The sequence below is a fragment of the Acipenser ruthenus genome, chromosome 10, assembly GCF_902713425.1.
Source record: "Acipenser ruthenus chromosome 10, fAciRut3.2 maternal haplotype, whole genome shotgun sequence".
NCBI lineage: Eukaryota > Metazoa > Chordata > Actinopteri > Acipenseriformes > Acipenseridae > Acipenser > Acipenser ruthenus.
In genome coordinates this window covers 10,798,731-10,822,858 of record NC_081198.1, presented here as the reverse complement: position 1 = coordinate 10,822,858, position 24,128 = coordinate 10,798,731, and the positions used below count along the sequence as shown (strand labels likewise).

General features: G+C 36.6%; 2 protein-coding genes across 2 annotated transcripts in view; one reads left to right on the top strand and one right to left on the bottom strand.

The window, feature by feature from the left end:
• Nucleotides 1–3,691: 3,691 nt before the first annotated feature.
• LOC117402718 (phospholipid phosphatase-related protein type 4-like) lies at nucleotides 3,692–20,930 on the bottom strand. Its single transcript, XM_034004127.3, has 7 exons — nucleotides 20,466–20,930; nucleotides 17,097–17,282; nucleotides 14,588–14,717; nucleotides 13,767–13,962; nucleotides 11,394–11,451; nucleotides 10,438–10,611; nucleotides 3,692–7,629 (listed from the first exon to the last, which is right to left on the bottom strand). Exons 1-7 carry the CDS (start codon nucleotides 20,541–20,543, stop codon nucleotides 6,286–6,288), a joined length of 2,166 nt encoding a protein of 721 aa, XP_033860018.3. The 5' UTR covers nucleotides 20,544–20,930; the 3' UTR covers nucleotides 3,692–6,285.
• A 1,675-nt stretch (nucleotides 20,931–22,605) lies between these two features.
• The window catches only part of LOC117404711 (phospholipid phosphatase-related protein type 5-like), a 51,079-nt gene continuing 49,556 nt past the window's right edge, over nucleotides 22,606–24,128 (top strand). Inside the window, exon 1 of the mRNA XM_059031708.1 lies at nucleotides 22,606–22,742. The gene's annotated coding sequence lies outside the window, so the exon portion shown is untranslated. The remainder of the gene's footprint in view (nucleotides 22,743–24,128) is intronic.

Below are 24,128 nucleotides of genomic sequence, written 5' to 3'. Positions count from 1 at the left end.
CTTTCAATAAGGAACTGCTGAGAGGCTCAAACCCAAGTCTCCAGATTCAGAGACCAACAAGCTGTCTGATAGTAATAAACAAAGATTAATTTACAGAGCAGATACAGGCATCTTTATTCAATACTGTCAGCAACTGGAGAGGGTTCATTACATCAGCAATTGGCATCTAAACAATATCATCTGTATTTTTATCACATCTCATAGCACTAAACCACATACTGAAGACTGATGTTGTTTAAAGACAGAGGCAAAGAAGGAACAATCAACAAAATTGAAGAAGTGGACCAACGTAGGATTAGATACACATTGAAACAAGAATGTGGCAACAGATAAGTTCATTTCTGAAAATATACCCTATGGGAGTTCCATTAAAGGTGAAACAACTCCCATACTAAATAAGTAATGCTAGCTGTCATGTATAGGCACAACCCTCATCCTTTAAAAGCATAAAATAATAAAATTAAACAGAAAACAGTTTAATCCTACAGTACCTGGGCGGAAGAAGGATGTGGTTAAGTCCCAACAAGGAAGCCTCACTGACAGTATGATCAATTAAAAACTTACAGTATAAATGCTTAAAACAGCACTCCAATTTCAACACAACAGGAAGTCTTTTCAGACCCTGTGCGCACTGTATTTCAATTACTGTTGGCTTTTATAAATGTGCTACACTTAAGTTACAACCCCAGAGCATAGATGGTTGTTATACTGCTATTCGTAAAATAACAGGCGACTCAGATTAATAGCATCCTAATGTAACTGAATCTCTGTTACATCACAAGCAATGTAGGGCACAAGAAAAATACATTCAACCCATTAAACATTGATAAGGTCATCTGTGGCATTTCAATCTGTTCAGTTGCATTAACCCTCAAGTTACCAAAATGGAGGAAGTGTTTTAATGCCAACACATGGGTATGTGAAAGGCAACAGTTAACAGGATAACAAATGTAAAGCTAGGGTCTCTGAGGGACACGGTTGTTGATCAAGGTCACAGCCTTCACCTTCCAGTGTAAAACAAGCACTGGAAACTACTGATACCATTTTTATTTCCAATGTATATTCCCTTCTTCGTTGTGCTAGCATGTTTTGGCAGTGTCTGCTAATTGGAACAAGCAGACCCATCATTCTGTATCACTGGGGAGGTAATCAGCTTGGCAACTAGTTTACAGGCTTTCTCTGCAGACAGTTCTAATGTTCTGTTCATTGGGTTCCTTTAAAAAGGAAGATATTGCACATTAAACTTGATATTAATAAAATATCAGTCAATTATAAGTAAAGTATAAAATACATGTTGATTGCTTTACAATTCCCATCTGGAGGATGGTGTTATAAATGGGCTGTACAGGCCACTGATAAACAAATTATTTTTAATAATAAATTAAATAAATTCAAATAAATTAAATAAATATACCCTTAAGTCCCCAATGCAAATGTAGAGGCCATGCTAATATAACTTGCTAAGTCACACCTGTGATAAACTATTGTGTGCAAATAGATGCATTGCCTGAAGAATGGTTGGTAGTTTGGGACAATGCCCTTATAAAGCCAAACTGAGGGACTGGGGCAAACTTTTTTTTTAGAATCACTGATCGGGTCATGAGGCTCCCTAGGTTGTACTGACTGTGAATAAATGTGTATTAAATCATTCTCATGGTCACTCAGGCAATCATCGGGCCCCAAGCACATCAGCTAATCCCCCAGATCTATACATGAATGCATTACAGAGCCTTACAGTTTCCAAATGCTTTATTAAAGCAAAAAGCTACCTGCCTAACTTCTTTCCTTTCTGGCAATGGGAAAATTAATTGATGTATTAATAACTTTTAACACCAGCGTCTGATTCTTCTTCAGTGGAGCAACTAATTCTTTATTCAATTTACTCAAAATCAATAATTTCAACTAAACCAGACACAAACACCTTCACTGACTTGCAGCAAACAAGGCTCAAGATAATATATCCTAAGGTCTCTATATAATGTCTTCGATGGAGCTCCTTCATTTCAATATTTTAGTACTGTTGCTGAAACAGAAGACAAGGCATATACTTACTATCTATTGAGATTAACGAACTAGTCCATACAGTTCCAGCTACAAAACAAAAGCCTGACAATAATATTTGTACATTCTTAAGACAGGTGTGTGTATGTTGGAATACATTTCAAAAATAGTGTGCCAGCTCCAAAAACGTTAACTGGTTGAAAATGGTACCAGTGTGTCAGAACATGACTATGTTATTTAATAATGTCTTTCATTTAAAGAATATTGTTTTGTCTTTTTTTTCCTGAATAAAACACAGTTTGATATTCATGAAACTTTTCTTTGAAAAACATGATTTAAAGTTGAAGCTTTGTAATATAGGGCCCAATGAGGGAGACTGCTTCACTTTAATGTTGTTTAATTTGATGTTTTATGACTTCTATTGTGGAAACAATTTATTATAATTAATTACAAAAATCAGTTAAAACAGTTATGACAGTCTTCTTCATGCTAAGCGTGATTATGCAGGTTCTGGCTTAATATACTGTAAATGTCATTGGCACTAATAGCATTACCTGGGCATACACTCTGCAGCACCATTCAAGCATGAAGCTACAGTATGTACAGAGTGATTATAATTCTAAGAACCTGCAATCCTAAATGAGACTTCCCTGCTGCTCAGACATGATTAATCAACAGTGGCTTGTGTAATGTCTTTTGGTCTGCAGACAACTTATTCAGCTAGACGTACTCTCATGCAATATAGGTCAATCCTGTAACCTACTTTAGTCTTCATGATGATAATTACACTTGGCAATGCAAACAAAACCTTTTTTTTTGTCTTTTTTAATTAAACAAATTTCCAGATACTGTCACTATTCAAAAGGGCAGTTTCTCATGGCAGTAACTTACTTTACACTTGGTTTAGCAACCAAGAAGCAGTATAACAAATAGGCAGAAATGTGGTTATAAACATAGCATAGCTTCTGTTCACACGGTCATCTAAAAACTGAGACAGTGCACAACAGTGTAATGAAAGAGCCAGGCAGCTGATGAAAAGCAATATATACTTTTAGCAGCAAAGTATATTGTAAGTACAGCGACCTGAACAACGGTGTTGCATTATCCCTAGTGGTTTGTTGTGCTTGGGGGTGGGACATTTATTGTCCAAGCTGCCTAATTATACCAGTATTTTACAGCCGTTGTGCCCTAATGATATTGTACATTACCACTCTATTACAATAGTTATAATAGTACACTTCAGTGTGGCAATGTGTTTCAGTGTGACATTAGGGCAGTCGTTATGTCACTGCTACCCTTTTACAATTAGGGTTTATTGCTACACAGTTTCAAACCAACTTGAGTTTACACTGGGACTGCCTTTCTCTGTTCTGTATATGAAAGAAAAACAATACAAATGGCAGGCCTTTTTCATCTCCTGTATGAAAGAACAAATGCCTTTTATCTCTGCTGCATTATAAAACACCTCAAGGGGATTATGAAGTTCATGGAGGTTACAGAAGATACCAGTAAAATACCATGGAAGTAAATGTGAAATTGATTATCAGCTTTGAGTGTAAAACAATGCAACTGTCTACATTACTCTTCACACATTTTACAGTTGAATTATCAATATGTTGCACAGAAGGCTGAAAAGCTATCCAGTTATGTACACATATTTTTCCAAAACAGCCCGAAAAGAAGGAACATGTTTTCATTTTAATATCAAACATTTATTTCAATATTCAGACAAAGCACAATTTTGACTAAATCCTGACAGATCTTTTTCGACTCAAACTTGTATTGTCACACAGATCTAGTTGTCTCATTCCCCTTTTGGATATTTTAACAGGATTGTGTTTAGTACAGTACAGTGCTCACTTACATTGATTGATACACATACTAATCAAGTTAACATTATACAGATGTTCACTGTCAAAACATTGCATAACATTTTCCTACCATCCTAACACACAAGCTGAAGGAATTTCCCACTTTACATGCATAAACCCCGTTTGATTGCATGTGTCCAATTGCAGCGAGATCACATTTTTAAACAATATTCAGATACATTTATTCTTATCTGGCTAATTATAAAGAAGTATTTACAGTGGTATAAATGTGCATTAATTTGTCAATTAATATTATTTGGACTGTTTAAACCAATCATATAATATATCAGAAAACAGGCATCCTATACATTAACAAAAAGTTAGTAACCATTAAAATAGCCTTTGGCACACATATTGAAAAAATAATGATAGAATGTGTTACTCTTGGTACTACTACATCTAAGATAATGAAATGTAAATTCTCTATAATCAAAAATAATCTACTGAACACAGCACATTTCAGTTTAGTAGAATACATTCCTTTACCATCCAAGTTAATTGAAAACTAGCTTATTAAAAGCTTGCTGTCACATTTTTAAAACAACAAGCAGCTAAACCACACAATACTGAATATTGTTGTACATGGCATAACCTTTATTCTGAAGTCTTTACCACCTGTTTCATTATAGGGATGAATGTTGCAATAAACAACCAAAAGCAACCAAACAATACATACCAAACAGAAAGTTGTTTTTATTATTCTAGATCTGAAATGTTAATTCACCCTACAAAAGCTCTTATATTAATTACATTATTTGGCAGTGAGAGTTCTTAAAAATGTTTTTAAAAAAGTTTACAGCAGGTAACAGGAAGAACACAATTGCTGTTTCCATATTTCCATTGATCATTTGCCATACCCAGGTAGAATAATAAATTGTTGACCCATAATTTTAACTTGTAACATTTTGTTTAAAATCACCTCACAAAAGAAATGCAATAATAATTCTTAAACATTTTAACTTCTGTCATTGTTATGTGTACAACACTGTCAATTGCAGTGTACATGGAATGAACTTCAACCTTTATATACCTAAATAAGCAAACTCATTTAAGGCAGTGCTTTCATATAATTCCTGTTTCCATAGAAAATAGTAAATCTTCATATAATAGTTATTATTATTATTATTTATTTCTTAGCAGACGCCCTTATCCAGGGCGACTTACAATTGTTACAAGATATCACATTATTTTTTTTTTTGTTTTACATGCAATTACCCATTTATACAGTTGGGTTTTTACTGGAGCAATCTAGATAAAGTACCTTGCTCAAGGGTACAGCAGCAGTGTCCCCTACCAGGGATTGAACCCACGACCCTCCGGTCAAGAGTCCAGAGCCCTAACCACTACTCCACACTGCTGCTAGTTCATTCTTTTAAGCTCTACATGCATAGAAAAAAAAAGTTTTCTTGTTCACTTTATATACATCATAAAATTAAGATAAGCCAATTGATGGGGCAACTAATGTTTGGTATCTTCCTTCCTAGCCACAATCATAAAACATTATTGTGCAGTAAGTGCATTGATCTTCTGATCTACTTTGTAGTTGTGAGGCAATTTTGCTTTAGAATCTGTTCTTTAAAGTCAAATTGTCCTTTGATAAGTGATGATGATGCAAACATCATCAAACATCCAGTTAACAACTGTGTTCGAGTTAGAGGCAAATCCAGTATACTATGATCACCTTTAAACATTTATACATGCATGAAAATCAACAAATTAACATTTTAGGACTATTCCTGTTTCACTACATGCCATTTATAGATGGCTGCAAAACATTGTTCCTCTCCTGTTTTTGAGAGCTAAACAGGCATCAATTAATACATCTGAAAGCACTTTTATACTCATTAGTTTTCCTTGGTGTAATAGCACCTGCTGTATAAATATGTACATTGCAAACAACACCATGAAACTCTCTAAATCTCAAGAGTGATTTCCATGATATGAAACTTTTTTAAAAGACCACCCACTGGTGAATATGTAAGGTACCAAATAGTTTAGAACTCTCTTTATAAAAGCTAATATACTAAAACAATGTGAAATACTTCTTCATGAGCATATAAATTCAGCTGTGGCTTTAACTTTTCAAAAAGTTGGCATGTTTCGACACTATTATTATTTTGTTTCTTCAGAGTGCCCATATGAATATCATATTCAAAAATATGAAAAACGAACTTCCTTTCATGAAATATATACAGCAAAAATGGTCACAATACACAGGACTTTGTGCTTTCTTGTATATGTAAAAACTCATGCACAATACAGCTTCTTTTTAAAAGCAGCAATATTCACCCAGTTAGGCTTAATGCGCAATGGATTGGCAATACACAAAACACTATTGATTAACCATGGGAAAGAGCATTAGCTTCATCCATATCTTTTAATGTTAGTACAGTGAACAAGGCCACACAAGACCTCATTCCTTGAAAGCCCGGGTAGGTGAAGTCCCTTTGTAAAAGATATTTCTGGTGTTTTCTGGACTGTTGCCTCTTTCCGGGATAAGAATGATGTTAGCTTTCCTCCTGAGCGTAGAGTCACGGCTGGAGGCTATGGACAGAGTCTCAGAAGCAGCATCACTCCCCTCCACCGGGGTCACTCTTATGGTAGTTATCCCGTGATGGTGGTGGTGCTCACTACCGCTCTCCGGATTGCCTCTCTTCCTTTCAGTGGAACCATAGCCATCCTTAACGGACTCACAGCTTTCAGAGTCCCTGTTCAAATCGTTTAGCTCATATGTCTGACGGATGCTGCCTTTCTCCTGTGCCTTCCACTTCCACGAGCCAGTCCCATCGTTTGAGGGAGCTTGAACGAGTGGCCTGTTATTCTCCGGGTGTGCCTCTACCCTGACAATGTTGGTAGGTTCCTGATCCGTCAATGCTTTGTATCTTATGGATCCTGTGCAGCTGACAGTACTGCCATCCGAACTCTTAGGGCTGCTTTGCAGCATCCCCTGTTGCTTAGACATAGCTATAACCTGCATTATTCTTGGCTGGTTGTTAGTTCTGCAGGCTCCAGTCTTTTCTGCAACCTTGAGCCATTTTGACCTAGTGGAGCTGCTCTTGGGAGACGTGCTGACATGCTCCTGGGTTTCTTCTGGAATGTGAACCAGCTGTGAAGAGCCAGGTCGTGATTGGATGGACACCCTTGCTCCTCCTGTAATAAAACTGTTGTTGTTAGTCAAAGGAGTGCTGCCAGGCCCGATCTTTAAGTATTGGCCAATAGGACCTTGGTGTTCTCCACTGACGCCCACCCTGAAAGGCTCCGAGCTTGACCTCATTTCCATTGTTCTCTGTGGTGAGTGGCCGGCTTCGGTCTCTATCACTTGTAGGGATAACTTTCGGCTCTCGTTTTTGTTCTTCCACTGCGAGAGAAGCTGTTTGGAGCGTGCTGAATCCATGGAGGCATGGATGGTGGCATTTCTTCTTGTTGGATCTTCCAGTGCAGACGTGTTTGCCCTGGGGAGTGTGTTGCTGAAGGTCACCATGTTCTCTTTGACCATTGAGCTCCGCGGACTAATGATCTCCACATCAGCACTGGCTCTCTTCAGGTTGGTCAGCGAGCTGGACTCCCTGTGATTGCGGTTCAGGATACTTTCAGAATGGTGGGAGGAAATCCCGTCACTGCTGCTGTCATTCTTGCCTGGCAGGTGTCTGCTCGTATCCTGGCTAAGATCTGTCAGAGACCTCAGGGGCTCTCTGTTCTGGGCATGCTGACTTGTACTATCTTCACTAGGCTGGAAATTGCCAACGGCATATAGTCCCTAGAACAAAACAAACCAAACATCACTACCTCAGAAGGAAAAGAAATATGATCCATAGCTTCTCATATTTTCTTGTTAATTCCACAAGCTGTTGTTTCAGTTCCCAGTAGGATATCTTACAGTATGAAAACAGTCTTCCTTCCATCCTTGTGATCGTACACCACCACAAAGCATTTAAGCAGATTTAGACTTTCATCGCCACAGTGATTCACATTGAATTAGACAGCTATTTAACCGAAGTTTAAATTTTAAACGACATAATTAAAATGGGACTGTGGCAATGTGCCCCGCCCCTGTGTGCGTTTGTGTGTTATATGTTATAAGTTACGTGTGCTGTGTTAATGTTGGTGTATAGGCATTGGTACATGGGATATAAACGGGTCTGTGTTTCACGTGTGTTTAAAAATGTGTAATTGTATTTAAGCACGAGGATTGCACATCACTTCACGTGCATTTAAAGTATTTAATATGTGAGCACGAGGTTGCACATAATTAATTCACGTGCTGGGATTCAAGTGAATAATTAATTAGTAATTGAATCCCAGCACAACAGTATATATAGATGCACGTTTTACTCACTCGGGGTTGGGTGTTCGGTGAGTAGTGAACGGGAGAGAGAGGAGGAGAACTAGTTAAAAAGTAAAAAGATAACAATTGCTATCGCGTGCTGGTAGGACCAGCACGATACTTGTTTGTTTATTTACTCACCGTGTTTGTGTGTCTGTCCGTGCACCGTTTGTTAAGTGTTAGTCCGTTTTGTTTGTCTCTTTATTTTGGCTTAAAGTGCCGTGTCCTGTGTTTTCTGTTTAAACCTTTTATTTTATAATAAACCGGCGCAAGCAAACGCCTTCATCATTTCATTTCATCTGTCTGTCTGTTCATTTCCTGGATCTGACGGCACCACTCAGCCAGCCGTGTGACAGGGACCCATTTGGAAACTAAGCCCAATTGCTTCTTCCATTGATTTAGCACAGGAATAAACACAGGAGCAGTCTGAGTTGAAAGAGCAGAAAAATCATGACATGTTTTCCTGAGTAGAGCACAATTTCGTTATTCTTTATCCTCCAGTCTACAGCTATGGCAAAAAGCATCACCTAGAATTTATGGATTGAGACATAACATAATCTAGGTCATGTAATCAAAGAAACTACAAAATGACATCGCAAAAGTCCATAATAGTAGTACAATATTGCATGTTAGATTTTGTAATAATTCAATATGTTAATGTAACATTATTCAGCAGGTTTCATTCGACTTTATGAAGCAAAGTTAGTTAATTTAAAAACTTGTCCATAACATTTTGTCACTCAACAATGGTTGCAGTCAGTGCTGCCCACAGAAATTGGCCCGGGACGAGTTTTTATGTCACACATGAGACAAGATTATTTTAATGTCGTTGCTGTTATTCCTTTTAAAAGCTTGCACACAATAACCGCATTTTATTATTATTATTATTATTATTTATTTCTTAGCAGACGCCCTTATCCAGGGCGACTTACAATTGTTACAAGATATCACATTATTTTACATACAATTATCCATTTATACAGTTGGGTTTTTACTGGAGCAATCTAGGTAAAGTACCTTGCTCATGGGTACAACAGCAGTGTCCCCTAACTGGGATTGAACCCACGACCCTCCGGTCAAGAGTCCAGAGCCCTAACCACTACTCCACACTGCTGCCATTACCCCTTGTATTTTCTTGGAATACGAGGGGTAATTCATATCTGCATTCATTTTTCCTCTCAGATGTAAATATTTGGCCAGACCTTTTAAATTTACAGTATAATTAGAGTCAAATTAGAAAACTTGATTTACACATTTGTTATCAGGCAATTAATTTGAGAATGCAAACAAACCTTAATAACAGATGTGCAGTGAAGCAGAGAGAGCACCATTTACAGTATAGTCATGGGGGAGCTTTTTAATTGTTGTTATTAACATAAAATGTGCTGTATCACCAAATGTGCTGTGAAAACTGTAAGGTTACACTGCTGCCTGGCAGCAAAGCAGAACAATCAGCACTAGGCACCTGTAGGGATTTCACTAATAGCTGTCTGTGGACGTGTCTGAATCAGGCATTCATGACAGTAGAAAGCTGGGAAGAAGCATGTGAAGTCTTGGGTAAAACAGTTTACTTCTGCTTTTCAGTTATCTCTAGACTCTCTTGTATACCTACATTATCAGTCTTAGGCGCTGATAAGGGCAAATGCAAATCTCATACTGTAGACAAGGTGATCTTGTTTCTTCATCTAAAATCTCTGACCAGCTCAAAGATATTACACACAAGCATAATGTAAGCACAGGAGATGCTGCTAGTTAAAAAGATATGTCATACATTAACAGTCTGTACTGTATGCTACTGGTAGTGCAGTTTGGCACTTCAAAGGCAATGTATGCCACATCTCTAAAGTAGCACCTTTGAACCCAAGATTATATGCTCTCTGTTAGAATATGGTTCTTAGTAGCTGGTAGCCTGGTTTGTCAAGTCAAGTGTTAAAGGATCACAGCAATTCAGTATCAACAACATGGCTAGGTAACACAAGATGGCTAAGTATTGACTTGCATGAGAATAGATGCTGGTAATCATGCTAAACTTTAGGTAGCATTACTAAATATTATTTTTCATTGTATGATTATGACAGTTATATTAAATCCCTATTTTATATAGCATACATTTCATTAATAATCCATATGCATTTAATAGTAAAAATAATAGTCCTACAGAGAAGAAAATCTCACACAATACAATACAGAAATACCATACTCCATACTGAGAAAAGTAATCTTATTGTTGATGATACTTACTAAATATACCGCTATTCCTCCACCAAGGACAAAGCCGCAGTAGACGTCAATGGGATGGTTCTTATACTGGATGATTCGGGTCAGACCACAGATAATTGCACAGATGATGAAGGAAAAAACCAACAAAGGTTTCAGAAGCTTAGAGGAGTCAGTCAAGGTGGCATTAAAATACATCTAAAAAAAGAGAAGAATAACTGTTATCAAGAACAAAAAAGGACAGTTACAGAACATCACAACAATCTGACTCATACAAACACATTTATGTACTGTTCATATTTTGCTTATTTAATAAAAAGGGCATGCCTGGTAAGTAATGTAGTAACAATAGTATCATAATAGTATTGCAGTGTATTAATTTGTCATGCTACACTTTTTCTTATTTCTAAAATTGCATATTATTCAAAGCAATTTTCTCCATTTGAATTTCGAATACCAAAGAAATTGTTCTGAACTGCATTTGCTGAATTCAGAGTTTCAAGTGAGCGATTATCACAGTGGAACATGGCTATCATACTCTTCCGAGAGAAAGCGCTGCTCAACAGAAGAAAATGAAAGAAAACAACTGCATTAATATTGTCGGATCACTTGCAAACCCGATCAGCCTTAAAATAATACTTTGATACTCTTTGATACATTTGTTACCTGTTTATAATCCCATGATATGTGCTCTTACTCATCCTTTATTACTGTTTCTGCATTCATACATGTTGCATGTTTAATAAAGTCACAAGCATATTTTACCTTGAGCAAGATGCACACAATCTAGAAGGTCAAATATGCTGATGACTTTATGAAATAAAACCAATATCCATGAGCAGTGATGCAGTAATACACCTTGATTAAGAATACATGTTATGGGATAATAATGAGGTACAAAAAATACAATATTTTGTAAATTCATAGTTGAAGGAATTCCTTTAACTAGGAAACCTTATAAACAGTGACGGATTACTTACAGAGATGTACACAGCTGCAAATGCTGCGAGAGTGGCATGTTGGGATGGGAATGACTTTCTAAAAAGGAAGGAATTGAATTACTTTATTGGTTTAAATGTGTTTAGAGCTCATTGGAGTGTACACCGATCTACATCTAGAGGCCAAAGGCAATTCAACTGATTTATACAGTCTTTCCATGTACACTCTGCATTTTAACATTTTGCAAAAATAAAAAATCAATATAGATAAGACTGACTCAGTAAAATAGGATATAATTGCAATAAATCAAATGTATCTAATTTATTTCTAAAGCATTTCACATAAAACAGCATTGTGATCTAAAGTATTAGGAAATGGGTGTTCACTGTTATTTTGTTTTCAGATTTTAAGGATATTTAGTTGTCCATTTTTTTGTTATCTTCTGTTTGACGCAAATACTGACACTGGAGCAACTTCACAGTACGTGGGTTTTGATCGATGTTAAAGTTCTCCCTGAAATTATTTATACACCATGAAGATTTTTTATTCTACTGACTGATGGTTTCAAAGAAAAGCTTATATGTACATGGTATTTAATGCATTTATATGTACATGGGATTTAATACAGTTATATGTACATGGTATTTAATGCATTTATATGTACATGGGATTTAATACAGTTATATGTACATGGTATTTAATACATTTATATGTATATGGCATTTAATACAGTTATATGTACATGGCATTTAATACAGTTATTGCTATTGTATGGAATATAAACCAGAAGTTGGCCTGGAAAACATCGCTCATGTCAACATTTCAAATGTAACTCACAATAGTGATTTTTTTTTATCAAAACATATACATTTTACAGGAGAAGCCACAGACCATCCAATCATTTCCACTGCTTTTGTGAAAATACAGGACATCCTCATTGAAAATAGAAAAAGACCTGCAATTGAATACAAACATCTTGTTCCAGAAACTTGCATACTGAGTGACAATTGGGAAGTTTGTATGCATTTAAGTATTTTGTTAAATCATAGAAAAACAAGAACTTCATATCTGGACATCACACAAAAATAATTTGGGCTCTGTGTCAAATCAACTCATGTATTGCTGTTGTATCATCTAGAGGTGCATTCAATAACAAACAAAATGCTTTATTTAGTGGTACTAAGCAGCACACACCAGCATCAGCAGAACTGCAAAAGTCCCGTCAGCAGCCAATACCCACATATAATCGTAATCTTGATTTTAAGAGTTTAAAACTGGTACTTATAATTCTTATGTATCCCCTGGGGCAATGGCAGGAAAATTGCTGAATCAATAAGCAATCCTATTGTGTGAAGGGGAAATCACTGGGAGAAAAAAGACTGCAGACGCTACTAGCTATCTCTGTATATGCACACATCATCAAAGAGCAACTGAGTTAACATATGCTAGAAAACATTACTACACAACAGACAAAACAAAAAATTGCATACGCCTGGGCGCTATTGCCATTTCGGTATTTTTAATTGGTCGCTTTTAGTTTAATGATGCATTTCATTCTAGGCTGCTCTTTGAGCGTGTGATCCCATTTCAGTTTATTTATTATGTACTTAATTAGAGAGAAAGATGGATGAAAAATAAGTGATTGGACAACCAAGGGTGATTACATGGTTTATAGCAAAATTGCACTGTCTAAATTGTAAAGAGAGAGCACATGCCCTTTCAAATCCTGGGAGTATCTTGAGAGGATGTAATATCAGAAATATCCCCACAAATAAACATGATATTATATTGAAGTTCCAGGCTATGAAATCATTTTGTAGTTTATTTTATTACATGATGTTAAATTATGTTCATATACTTAATTATGTCTGAATCCTAAAATTCTAGGTGATGCAAAACATTTGGCCATAGCTGGATACAGTTGACTAATGTGGTGTTCTGATGCAAATTCCTTGCATTGAACACACAATGACAATATATCCTCCTGACGGTCAGGAAGGTGCCATTACAACAACTATATTTTTGTTGCGAGTAGTTTATTTCTCTCATTGTGATTATTAACCCTGTAATGCCCATTTCTGTATCACATGATAAATGTTTAGCCACCCCTCTATATTATGATTTTTAAATCCATCCTCACAAGCTAGAATTTGCTCGACAGAGGAAACATGTTTAACCTAGTTAAATAAATGAAGAAGCTTTTCTCATTTCAAAAACGCTTGGGCATTACAGGGTTAAAAGTTGATTGAAATATCAACAGACAACAGTGATTACTTTGTAAACCTTGAATAGCCCCTGATAGAATGGGTTATACAATGCTTTTTCATTCTATTGCTGACAGCATTTCTATGTTAAGAAAATAGCTAAAAGATGAAACCATGACACCACTTCTATATAGGTACAAAATGCCTTACCTTCCAGCATTCATAAAAACAGAGTCGGCTTCTGAACAAATATCCTCCACGATGAACGCGTTTTCATCGCAAGAGGTATTCAGTGAGGTGTAATTAGGTTTGCACACAGTCAGGAAGTATGGAGTGTGGTAGCCGGTTGACAACTGGATAATATCAGTGATAAGAGCGGTGGCACAGAGTCCAAACACATGAACCCCTAGCAGGGAAAAAGAAAAGGAGTGAAAACAAAGCATATCACATTGAAATGACTTACATGCCAGCACAGCCAGTTCTCATTGGTATTTTACAGGTAGTCGTAATAAATCTCACAATTCCAATCTCTGAATTACATTTAAAACACTGTAAACACTACTGGATAACTATCCTGTACTCTACAATTCTGTTTGGATTCATAGTGTGTATTAAAAGCTATCCAACTTGCTTTACAAACTTGACTTGGTTTGAGTTGTCTGGACAAATAAGTCCTAGATTAACAGTTGACAGAGGTCCATGTTTTGTTTTAGGTGAAGTACTAACAAAAGTTGGTACACTCAGACTCAGATTGGATGGGTGCAAATGCAGCCTCCCTTCTACAAATCTCAATGCACCTCACTTCTGACCAGAACAATCACCCCTGCTTTTCAATCCTGGACATCTTGTGTCCAATCTCTCAATTTGTGGTGGTCTTGGGATGTGGAATATTATTGAGATCAGAAAATGTTTTAATAGCATTGAATTAAACTAGATTCCAATCAAAGCTTGTGCATTAATTGATTATGCCACCAAGATATCTGCCTGAATAAAACAATTCCAGAATGTCAGATTTGTTGCTTTAGACCTACCAACAAATCTGACAGCCCTTCTGAGGAATGAGTTGAAGTTACAGCCTCCTGCGTTGATATTCAGCTCGGATCCAACCCCTTTTCTTCTCTTGGAAAGGCAACAGTAAAGAATACCCTCTCCAACCATAATCTGATGGAAAAACAAATGGTCTTCAAAGAAGGGCTGCAACAGTACCAGTATCAAAGAAGCTGACTGAGGGATGCTGGGATTGCACTAGCTTGAAGGCTCCTCAAAGCCTAAGGCTCTGTACTTGCTGCTAGTTCACTAGTGTGAAGTAAGCTAACTCTCTCTTCCCCCCATGGGAGGCTTGCCAGACTCTCCAGCACTAAGAAGTGTGAAAAAGATCAGGCAATTCACCCCAAAATTCAGACAGGAACGGCAACTCACAACCTTCTCATGTCGACGATCAGCACACCATCTGCCTAACATGGTAACTGGAACTCTTCATGATACTATCTAATCAATGCACATACAGCTCTCTGTTCAGTTTCATTTCACTCTTCAGCCTCTGTAGCACTCAGTGATTACAAAGCTTCTCTTGCCTAGAATCCAATGTTAGTGCCAAACAATGTTGTTAGACTAGTCTGCAATCAAAGGCATCAAATGCTGGCAAGTAATTATCTAAAAACTGTATGCTGTTGACCTTCAACCATTTTAAACAATTCTCTCTGTACAGTACAATTAAACAACCATACAGTAAAATGTCCTCAATCTGTTAAACTTCTGCATCTGCCGGCCCAACATTTATACAGATTAAGGACAGACAGTATTAGTCACAGTGATTTTCAAAGGCCCAAGCTTGCAGTGCAGTACCAGAAACAGAGGATTCCTAATGGAAGGAGATACACTGGAGGAAACGTAGGTAAAATGTGTTGATGTTCATGTTTCTCAACATGTTTTATTAATGTAAAGTGTGCTTGCTGATAAACAAATTATAATATGAAGGGATTTCTCTTATCAAAGACTGAAGGCTTACTGATAGCGGAAGGAACACTGAGACTGACTTTGGTCTAAACTGGCTGACAGTATTTATGGCAATCAAATCTAATTGAAATTGATGAAGAAGCTAATAAGTGTGTTTAACAGGCATGAAAAAAGAAACTGAGAAAAACACCCTGTGATAAAGGAAAGCGCTGTAACATTGGTAAAGCAAACAAGCAAGGTATGAAATAGGGTTTTCAGATAATTGAATTGATAATTACTGAGTCAAAAAAGAGTACCGTACATTACTTTTATCATCCATCATCCTACAAAAATCAGGCAAGGAGGTCCGGATTTAATTATTTAAGCAAAACCAAGACTAAATGTAATAAGTTAGTTGGTGGCAACGCAATCATGACAAGCAACAAAACAATTATAAATCTATAAAATGAATATCTCTAGAAGGCTTTAATGGAAAAGTACTGTACAGGAATGTATGTATGTTTGTCACTCGTATACATAATAGTGTCACTTTGAGGAGGATAAGCAGTCTCTGCCAGCTGAGATGCTGCCCTGAAAAGGACAATAAATTACAGCTGACACTACAAAGAAAACTAAATCTACAGCAGAGACACAACATGACAGACTGAAAATGGAGGCTTGTGTGGTTTTGAAAAATGTGACCTGATTGAGTGAGGCACTTATACAGTATACAGTGATAACGGTACAGGCAAGCCCAAGTTACAAGTCAGTCAATACAATTATCAGTGTCACTTTACCATGTATGGTAAGCTGTCTGTCTGTTACCATTGACAATGTAACTTAAGTAAATTTTCACACAACAACAACTTGGTTAAAAGTTGGATACAGTACAACCAAGTCTCAAAATGGGTCAAATCCAGTACCACAGATAACGTTGCTGCAATATGTTTGCAGAGTAGATTGCCACAAAATAACGTGACATTTGGTAGAATTCAAATCCAGAATGCTATTTTAAAGCAGTTGGATCACAGATTTCTACATTAAGTTGGTACCAAAAAAAGAGGCAACTCCTTTTCAAAGGATAAAGATCCAAAGTGACCTGAAGCCAGCTTTTGATGTGCTAAAACAAACTGAACATAGAGATTCTTAACATAGCCTCTGGATTCTGTAATGGTTCCCTTAAGGTTTAGCCCCCCATGGTGCTGTTTTCACATGGTGCACTAAACACATTTTTACTATTGCCCTTGAGGAAAATATGATTTTTTCTCATTGTTGTTGTGCTAAAACCACAAAAAAACGTATTAGACTCAAAAGCTATTCTGCTGTAGTTTATACTAATAGAATAAGTTGCGAACATCATTGACGCAACATCGATTCAATCCAGACCTTACTTAACTATGTCATGCCATTTCATTAACACATGATTACTCATTACACATATATTACAAATGTATAGTCATTAAAATAAGTTGTAACCAAATCCTAAAAAGCTTAATTATTGAAATTATTGTTACAGGAACATCATTTGAAGTATAATTATGGTGCAATCTATGCAAGTTGATACAGGGAATTATGATTAACTTAATCAACATGGAGTACACTGACCGTGGCTGCAGGTCCAGCGAATATCAGGCTGAGGAGCATCAGGAATGGGATCACCTCATGGGCTGGCTCGATGAACGGCATGCTGAGGCTCAGGTCATTGCAGATGAACCCAGAGCGCACAGGTTTAAACACGTCAGTGAGCTCCAGAAAGTAAAGGCTGATGACCGAGGAGGCCAGGATTGGGAGCTGTAAACATTTTTTAAAAAGAAATAAAAAAACAAGGGTACAAAATGCAAAACAATAAACAGGGAGAGGAGGCTAGTCTCTACTTTTTTAGTATTGTGAATTTTTTATAATTTGTCTTTTTCAGTGGGGTAAATTCCAATGCATTTAAATTGAATAGAAAGCTGAACAACTGTGTTAAAGTCTAAATGATCCCAATGTTGCAAATGTATAAATTATCAGAGCTAACTGGTTCAATTCTTCTGCTCCACTCATTTTTATCATGCAAATTCTAAATTCTCATGCTGCAGCTCCCAGTGTCATGCAAGTCAATTATTTTAAAGTGCTTGGAGTGTATGGTTTCCTTAGAGACGGTCATCGCTGGATATTACAGTTTTACTTTCTCAGTAACAGGATAACGTGTGGTTGGGATGGGGGCGGATGTGGCATTGCAAAATGTGCTCCCATTTGCACCTACTGTACATATAAAGAGAAACAAAATAAGGCCATTAATATTATGGAATGCCTCCAATTGTTTGTCTAGTTAATTAAATGATTTTTTTAAAATTGTATTAATGTGATGCTGTGTTAGGTACAGCACAGGACGTCCGATAGTGCCACAGACCTGAACAGGCTGATCCATGTAGTATAAGTGACACATAGAGTATATGCAGCTAGTCTAAACAATATGGTGGTGTTTCATGAAGACTGGCACTTCCTGGAATGCTAGTTTTCCACAACCACAAACTCTATACCAAAAAAAGAAAAAATATATATTTGGATTTTTTCTGAGCTTTTATTGTGAAAAGGTAGGTGATACCAGAGAAAATAGCATGAGCAATACATGATATTCATATAATTTATTTTTATTTATTTTTATTTTTTCTCCTCTGCAAATTATGTTTCAAGTCATTCATTCCAGAGATGTTTAATTGCACAATTCCCAAGCACTTACATTTGGACAGAAATATAGGTCAGCTGTGCCACCTCAATAATAAAGTGCCCTGCAGACCTTTCACAAGCTGCTGAAGATGTATACTGTATTCTTCATATATGAGTGCATCATTGAATTAATACTCCAACTGTTCACTGCACTTTGTCAGTATAAAACAGATTTCTGTAGTGTTGATGAAAATGGTATATCTATTAATATTACACAGAAAGCAGTTTCACAAGAACAGACTATTGTATAAATACAGACTATTGATTCTGTCAGTGTAATTCAATTACATATGTTTGAAAATGGTAGGCAGGTTGCTTCAGTGGTTACAATTAGAGCAAGGAATTGCTGAGGTCTAAACTAGGCTGAAGTTTTATCCCACTGGATGTATAAAAGCTACACCTCTCATAGTTCTAATTAAATATGTCATGTTGTGTATGAAAGAAAATGACATCCGATCTAGCAGGGCCTCCAAGAAAAGCAACATTTAACCCAAATGTCCTATACGCTTGATTCACATGATTTGAAAAATGCCTGTACACCAATTCCCTGGGCTATTGGTTAAAAAGGGGGCCTACAGGTTATTGCCTAAGAAGGATTAACAATGGCATCAGTCTACTTTCTTGTTAACCTCAACCTTGAACTTCAGTCTACTAACAATTCCCATGTGTCTTTGGTTCACAGTACAAGAATAAGGTTGCAACCACCTAATTCCAATACCTGGTGTTGTCTGCAGGGCAGCATTCCACTGGAAACACAAATAGTTGAGTCAGCAGGTCTTCAGGTACTGTAATTACAGCCACCTGCAGGTAATTCTATAATGTAACCTGAGCTTCTTCATGCATAATATAAATTGTGATAGTGGTCTGTGTCTGCAAAACGAATCTGATTGGTTAGAAGCGGTCAGTATAGGCATAATCTACATTTTTTACAAATGATACATGACTTCTACAAGGTTGCTTCTCTTCGACAATGAATACATGCTTGTTGGTTGGTGTACAAGTAAATCAGTGTGAAAACCAAAACAAACCACTGCAGTTCAGTAACATAGGCAGCAATGAAGACATTCTCAAAAACTTTGCTAGTGTAGCCTAAAATACTGTACATCCTACACAGCTAGGATTGAAATAATGCTGCATGAAACTGAGGACCCTGCTGAACGACAGGACTCTTCCCATCATATTGTTTTGATTGCATTGAGTTGGTCAAAATGTTACCTCATGATGTACCTCCACTGGTCTCTATCTGTATGCGTGGAAGCAGTTACCTTCTTCCATTAGTCCATTAGTAACACAATTATTTGAAAAACATATTATTCTATATTCCTATTACAATAAAGGTTAATGGAGTTCAGTGAATTGGAAACTTTTGAAATAAAAAAGTATTCATAGAAATACGACACAGAGAATTGTACACATCTCATATACTGCTCTAAGTTTAAATACATGTGTTTTAAAAGTAATTATAAAAAATAATGGTGGAAATAACACATTATATAATAGCCTCATCAACATTAATTAGTGAGACTGGATAAGACCTAATTAAGGACAGTGAGCATCTGTCTGTACAGTACATCATTGTTGGAGATGTTAGATTACAAAAACATATAAAATATGCCATGTTTAAGAAGCAACTTCAAATCCTTATAGTGGGCACCATAGTTGCAATAAGAATTTAATACTTCATTGTTGCTGGGCAACCTGTTACCAAGAGATCTATTTGCATTTTAGAGTTTAAGCAGCATGCAGTAACATTATACAGGCAGTGGATACAGTATGTGCTAGAGATACCATGTTTCAGTCATTAGAAAAGTGCAAAATCCCATCATTTCAAAACTTATAATGAAATACCGTGTATATTCTTACCTTGTTAAACTTGCTGCAGCCAGCATCACTATCAACAAAATAATGCGTCTCACAACCAGCGCAAAGATTGGTCATACATACAGGTAATAAAAAGACAGCTTGCGAAGATAGTTAAAGCTATGAGTAAAAAAGGGCACATCTGAATGCAACACTACTGAATGCAACACTACTCGTTGATACACGATTCTCACAGATTTCCTAGTTATTGAAAGGAGATTAACCCCTTTAATCTCTCTAAAAATGCTTCGATTGCTGCATCTTTAACACATACTATATCACATCCTTTATATTACTGCTGGCTACGTATTTAAAGTACATATTAGCCGTTTAGAAAAACAAGCGTACTAAAAGCAGTAGATCCGCTTGTTTAGCTTCACAGATGCAAAATGCAAGCACACCTACCTCCACGAAATAGAAACAAGGCAGTAAGGTAACGCTGTCTTTGGTCACCTTCCCCCTTTGTCTGTCCTTGCCCGACATGTTGGGTCTTTCTCTGTCCTTTTTTTAACACGTGAAATAATCAGGATGGGTATTACTTTATCCGAGTTGATTTCGCATCTGCAAATCCAACAATTACAGCTGGTGCTCCATTCTCAAGCGTTGCAGTGGATGGAGTGTGCAGACAGTTTCTCTGCGGCTCACCAACCAACCACTAACCAAGTACAGTGTTTTTCCAAACAAGAGGAAACCTCCGAATTAAGGGCTGATTGAGTACAACATGCACGCACAAATCAAACCAGCGGCTATTCTGCATTTCCTGCAGATGACATTAAAGATTCGCTTGTCTTCGCTCTATAGAGAGATTTAGTAATCGTGCCGTGCATTACACATGGTAACTCAAAGGGACCTGACGTCAGAACTGGGCTGTAGCAGATTCAGATTTACAGCAGCAAGCTTTTATTCTGAAATTCATACCACTGCACAGTACATAATCGGCATTTGAGTATGATCAGAAGTAGCAATTCATTTTTAAGAATCTGTCACCATCAATCTTGAGTTCTGAGATGATTTGCATAAACATCCCTACATGTATATATGTTATATCTTATGACCTGATATCTACTGCATCCTTCATATTTTAAATTAGTTCTAACTTAATTCAGGTTATTTTTTACTACAGTTATTAATAACGATTATAATTAATTGGAGTCCCACTGGTACGTCTAGATTGATATCCAATTTGTGTCTTGTACATGGGGAAATGAAGATCAAAGTGCCTCTAATTTCTAATTTAATATATAGAAAATACTAAAAGAAACCTGTCAAAATGTTTTGACACTGATAACAACCATTTATAGAAAATGTTGTCAAATACTTTTACTAGTTTATTTTCGTAAGATTTAATACTGTATGTATAAAGATACATTTTGTGATGGAGGTTAATACAAGTTCTTATTCTAATATGTGTTGTGTACCCTACGTTGTTGTTCAGATAGCTATAACTATCAGTCTGATGAGTGAATGCATGTATTATACAGTGCTATGAAATGTTAATAATGGCAAACTGCATGTCTGCTATATACATAAGGTTAGATAATACAGCATCAGTTTTGGTATAGCAGTCACTGTACCTCTATATCACAGACATAAAACAGGACAGCAGTTTTTTTTTTTTACTGGGTTTCCTAATCCATCATGGATTTTTTTTTTTTTTATTTGTGGTGTGCATTTATATAAATTCACAGTACAGTAATTTCTCACCTAAAATATGATTTGTTAACCTTTTTATGTTGATTTAGTACATCATGAGGCTGTAGAGTGCTGAGTAATATATAAAGACACTGGCTCCATCTTAATGATGTAATCTGTGACATATATAAATACCTTCACTCTTTAATTGTACATTGCCCCCCTTATTCATGTAACAACGTGGAGGCTGTGTGTGAACCTGCGACCCCGCACATCACCATACAACACCGCCCCTTACATTAACATCAATAGAAAGAACAGTAAAAAGTAAGTTTAGGAGCTTTAAGGTGCAGTGATTAATAACAGCCTCTGATAACATATTTGAGCTGGATATCCAAAATATGTGTTTTTGTGTGGTAAAAGGTCATGTAACAAAGGAAATTAATTAATCACACAGTGGAAAATGGGTCATCAGTATAAGCACAGACAAATGACAAATAAGACCAAGGGTGTCTTTATTGAACTGTGTAAAAATGCTGGTATTGTAGGACTGTAAATAGAGATCTGCAGTGCTTTAATTTATTATGGCAATATCCGCGATTTCAGTACCTGTATTAAGACTGGGGATGTTACTTTGCACAACAGGTTAAGCCAGCTAACACCTAGCAGAAGTTTATATTTCAAACATGCATTACAATAATACAAAAGTCCTACACCGGCATCTGTACTTGTGGAAAGCTTTTTGACAAGTGTGGGGTTTTGAGTGGCGCATGCGCACTACATCGGAGAGACTGCACTGCACAGCCTGAAGTAATTAATTAAATTAAAAGACAAAATAAATAAATAAAAGGTTTTAGGTGACACACAAGGGTAAGGGAAGTTGTCTGCAATCTTTTAAACAGGTGTGCAAATGTAACGTTAATAATTTGGACTAAGCTAGCAGAACAGGCTTACAAAAATGCTAAACAAATAAACAAGTTAGTCGTGCAAGAGGTTTGTGTTTCTTCCCTGCTGTGGTGTGTGAACGTGAAACCGCAGGCGCTGTCCAAGGTAGGGAGATTTAGCTTGTTCTTGTTTCTTTAATCGACTTAACTGGACCCTGGCTTTATATCTTGTAAAATCATAATCGTTTGACTGGAACCCGTTTTAAAACACGTGCTAAGAATGAGAAAATACAGCACTGCAGGGCAGTAACCCTGTTTTCATTGTAAAGTATCTATACATTGTAAAGTAACTGTACTGTACTGGCGTAAAACCGTTTAACTATTTAAATGACGGGCTGTCCCTGTTGTAAGCAGCAAGTGTATTATTTAACAAAAGTTAACTCCTTGGGGATACTGTATAAGTCCAAATATTGTAGATGATGCACAATGTGTTCTATTTTGATGTAGTTGTGTAAACATGTGTTCAATTTATTCTATTAGTTGTATATTTAATGTACTGTGTCTCTTGGTCGAACCTTTGTGAATGGCACTTTTAAACTATCAGTGGTTGTTGCATAAACTATTTGCTTTATATGAATTGTACAATTGGTATTGTACTTTCATTATATTATAACTGTTTTCGTCTTCTTAATCAATTTACATAAGCACATTCAAATTAGTAGTTATCTTTTATTGCACATAAACAACACTGAGTTCTGTGTTTTAGCTACACAAAATAAAGAGTGTACCATAACCCTAGCCTTTCTTTCCAACTTTAACACAGCTGAATATTTCCATGAATGAAGTACAAACACATTCCATCCCCACTGTAACCTAGACTGTGTTCTTGTGTTGATTATTAGCTATTGGAACAAATATCCATTCAACTCAAAGTGACTGTGTACCATAGCTCATATCAGGAAGATGTACAAATCTGCCAGACCCGACAACTGATACAATTGAATTGTGTGAAATGACTGGTGATATACCCCATTGCGCAAAGCCCAGGCACTTCTGTATTATGCAGAGTGCTGTGTTAAGTTAACATTATCCATTAACTGGTAATAGTTATTTAAATCGTTTATGAGATTTGGTGAGTGTGTTGCCATTATTATGGTATGCCTCAGATCGATTTACATCAACAAACAAAAAAAACTTTCCTGCTTAAATGTTTCTGAAAAAAGAAACAAGGACAGGGGTCACAAATGGAGATTAGATAAAGGGGCATTCAGAACAGAAAATAGGAGGCACTTTTTTACACAGAGAATTGTGAGGGTCTGGAACCAACTCCCCAGTAATGTTGTTGAAGCTGACACCCTGGGATCCTTCAAGAAGCTGCTTGATGAGATTCTGGGATCAATAAGCTACTAACAACCAAACGAGCAAGATGGGCTGAATGGCCTCCTCTCGTTTGTAAACTTTCTTATGTTCTTACTTATGTTCTTATGTTCTTATGTTCTTATAGACTTGTTGTCATTTGTTACTCCTAATTAGACATGCCAATAAAGGAAGT